Source organism: Ammospiza caudacuta, chromosome 3, assembly GCF_027887145.1.
Source record: "Ammospiza caudacuta isolate bAmmCau1 chromosome 3, bAmmCau1.pri, whole genome shotgun sequence".
NCBI lineage: Eukaryota > Metazoa > Chordata > Aves > Passeriformes > Passerellidae > Ammospiza > Ammospiza caudacuta.
The window spans coordinates 50,219,458-50,221,855 of NC_080595.1; the positions used below are offsets into that span (position 1 = coordinate 50,219,458).

General features: G+C 57.5%; 1 protein-coding gene across 1 annotated transcript; it reads left to right on the top strand.

Annotated features, from left to right (window-relative positions):
- The first annotated feature begins 307 nt into the window (after positions 1-307).
- Positions 308-1,949, top strand: PIGM (phosphatidylinositol glycan anchor biosynthesis class M). Its single transcript, XM_058802696.1, has one exon. The coding sequence runs from the start codon at positions 308-310 to the stop codon at positions 1,544-1,546; it is 1,239 nt and encodes a 412-aa protein (XP_058658679.1). The 3' UTR covers positions 1,547-1,949.
- The last annotated feature ends 449 nt before the right edge of the window (positions 1,950-2,398 follow it).

Here is a 2,398-nt window from a genome sequence, read left to right on the forward strand (position 1 = left end):
CTCCCAGCCCGCAGCAGAGGCACCGCTGCCCGCCGCCCCCCACGGGTCCCTCCCCACAGCGCCCCGGCCCAGCGGCGCCCCGTGCCCTGTCCCGGCCCCTCTCCCCGCCTGGCCCGAGGGAGCGCGGCCCGCCCCGCCCGGGCCCGGCGCGCAGCGCGCAGGCGCGGGGCCGCCTCCTCCTCGCACACCGGCGGAAGCGGCACCGAGCGCGGCCGCCCGCGCCCCGTCCGCCGGGAGCGCCCGATCCCCGCGTGTTCCCGCTCCCGCATTCCCGGCTCCCGCTTTTCCCCCGCCCCGCGCGGATCGGATGGCGGGGGTGGGCGCGGCCCTACTCGCAGGGCTGCTGGCGAGGCTGGCGCTGGTGCTGTACGGGCTGCACCAGGACCGCACCATGCGGGTGCGCTACACCGACGTCGACTACCGGGTATTCACGGACGCGGCGCGGCTGGTGACCGAGGGGCGCTCGCCCTATCGGCGGGCCACCTACCGCTACACGCCGCTCCTGGCCTGGCTGCTGACGCCCAACGTGCTCCTCACCGAGGCCTTCGGGAAGCTGCTCTTCGTGGCCGGGGACCTGGCGACTGCCGTCGTCGCTTACCGGGCCCTGCGGCGCCGAGGGACCCCAGCCGGCCGCGCCTGCGGGTGCTGCGCCGCCGCCTGGCTCCTGAACCCGCTGCCCATGGCCGTGTCCAGCCGGGGCAACGCGGAGGCGCTGGTGGCGCTGCTGGTGCTCGCCACGCTCTACTGGGTGGAGGCGGGCAGCGTGGGCAAGGCCGCCGTGTGCTACGGGCTGGCCGTGCACATGAAAATCTATCCCGTGAGCTACGCGCTGCCCATAGCGCTCCGCCTGAGCGCCGCGCCGGGCCGCGGGGCGCTGCGGGACAGGGCGGCAGAGGGCACGGTCATGGCGCGCCTCTGGCACCTCTTGGTAACGATGCTGAACCGCGACCTGCTGCTCTTTGGAACAGTTGCCGGATCAGTGCTGGCTGCCTTGACTGTGGCATTTTATCACCTCTATGGCTGGGAGTTTTTGGAGCACGCCTACCTCTATCACCTGACTAGGAGGGATATCCGTCATAACTTCTCTCCGTATTTCTACATGTTGTACTTGACAGCAGAGAGCAAATGGAGTTTTGCCCTTGGGCTTGCAGCTTTCCTGCCCCAGCTGCTTTTGCTCCTGGTTGTTTCCATAGCGTTCTACAGAGACCTTGCCTTCAGTTGTTTCCTACACACCACTATTTTTGTGACTTTTAACAAAGTATGCACATCCCAGTACTTTGTCTGGTATCTCTGCCTTTTGCCCCTTGTAATGCCTAGTATTAAGATGTCCTGGCATAGGGCCATGCTGCTTCTCTGTCTGTGGTTCATGGGACAAGGCCTGTGGCTTACTCCTGCCTTCTTTCTGGAGTTCAAAGGATATAACACTTACTTATTGATATGGATGGCAGGCTTGCTTTTCCTTTTAATTAACTGCCTCATAATTGTTCAGATTATTGCACATTATGAAAAAGAAACACAAGTTGCAAAAAAACTGAAGCAATGGTAATAAACTGCCCAAAATCCATAAACAGCCCTGCTGTCCTTGGTAAGGCATCACATATCACCAGCACTTCAACTAAAACAACTGCAGTTAAGTTGTACTAAAGCACATTGTGTGTCAATGTTACTGTTTCAGGCCGTGAGAGCACTGATGGGCCTCAGTTACCCTGAGCAGCCCAGTCCTGCCCTGAGCAGTGTCAGCAGGGGTACCTGTCTCCTGTGTGGGTCCTGAAACGGCATTGCAACCTTCTCTCCAGCACTGTCTCCAGCTCTGTCCTCCTGCTCCTGATTAGAATCCCTGGAAATACCCTGGACCAGTTCATCTCTGAAACATGTTTGGGGCTCTGGTGAATGGGCTCTGCCCATCTGCACTGACTGTCTTCACCTGCTGCTTCCAGAGACAGTGGGGCTGTGCCGTCCTTTGACCCCTGTGCTGGGGCCACTCAGTTCCTGCTCGTACTCCCTTATGGACTAGGCCTGGCACCTTTTTTCTCATTCTCAGTGTTACTCTGATGAGGACCTTGGCCTTTACCTAGAATAACACGGGAGATAATAAAGGTGGAATTTGGTTATAAAATTTGGGTTTGACAGTTTTGTACATTCCTGTAGGTCAGGGGGTGTTTGGCAAGGCAATCACTTAACATTTGCAGTGGGGTTCATTTTTTCTTTTGTTTCCAGTAGCATTTTAGCTATGCACTGTTATGGGCCTCTACCTGCTCATTATGTAATTAACTCTTTGAGACTTTTAATTTATTTTAGATTTCAGATATTCCGCTCTTTCACTTATTATTGCATATTCTGTTCTGTTTGAATTTTTGAATAGATTTATTCCCCTTGCCATGGAGAAAGTTTTTCCCAT

Coding starts and splice junctions, on each gene's coding strand:
- PIGM (XM_058802696.1), top strand. CDS start 308: ATGGCGGGGGTGGGCGCGGCCCTACTCGCAGGGCTGCTGGCGAGGCTG.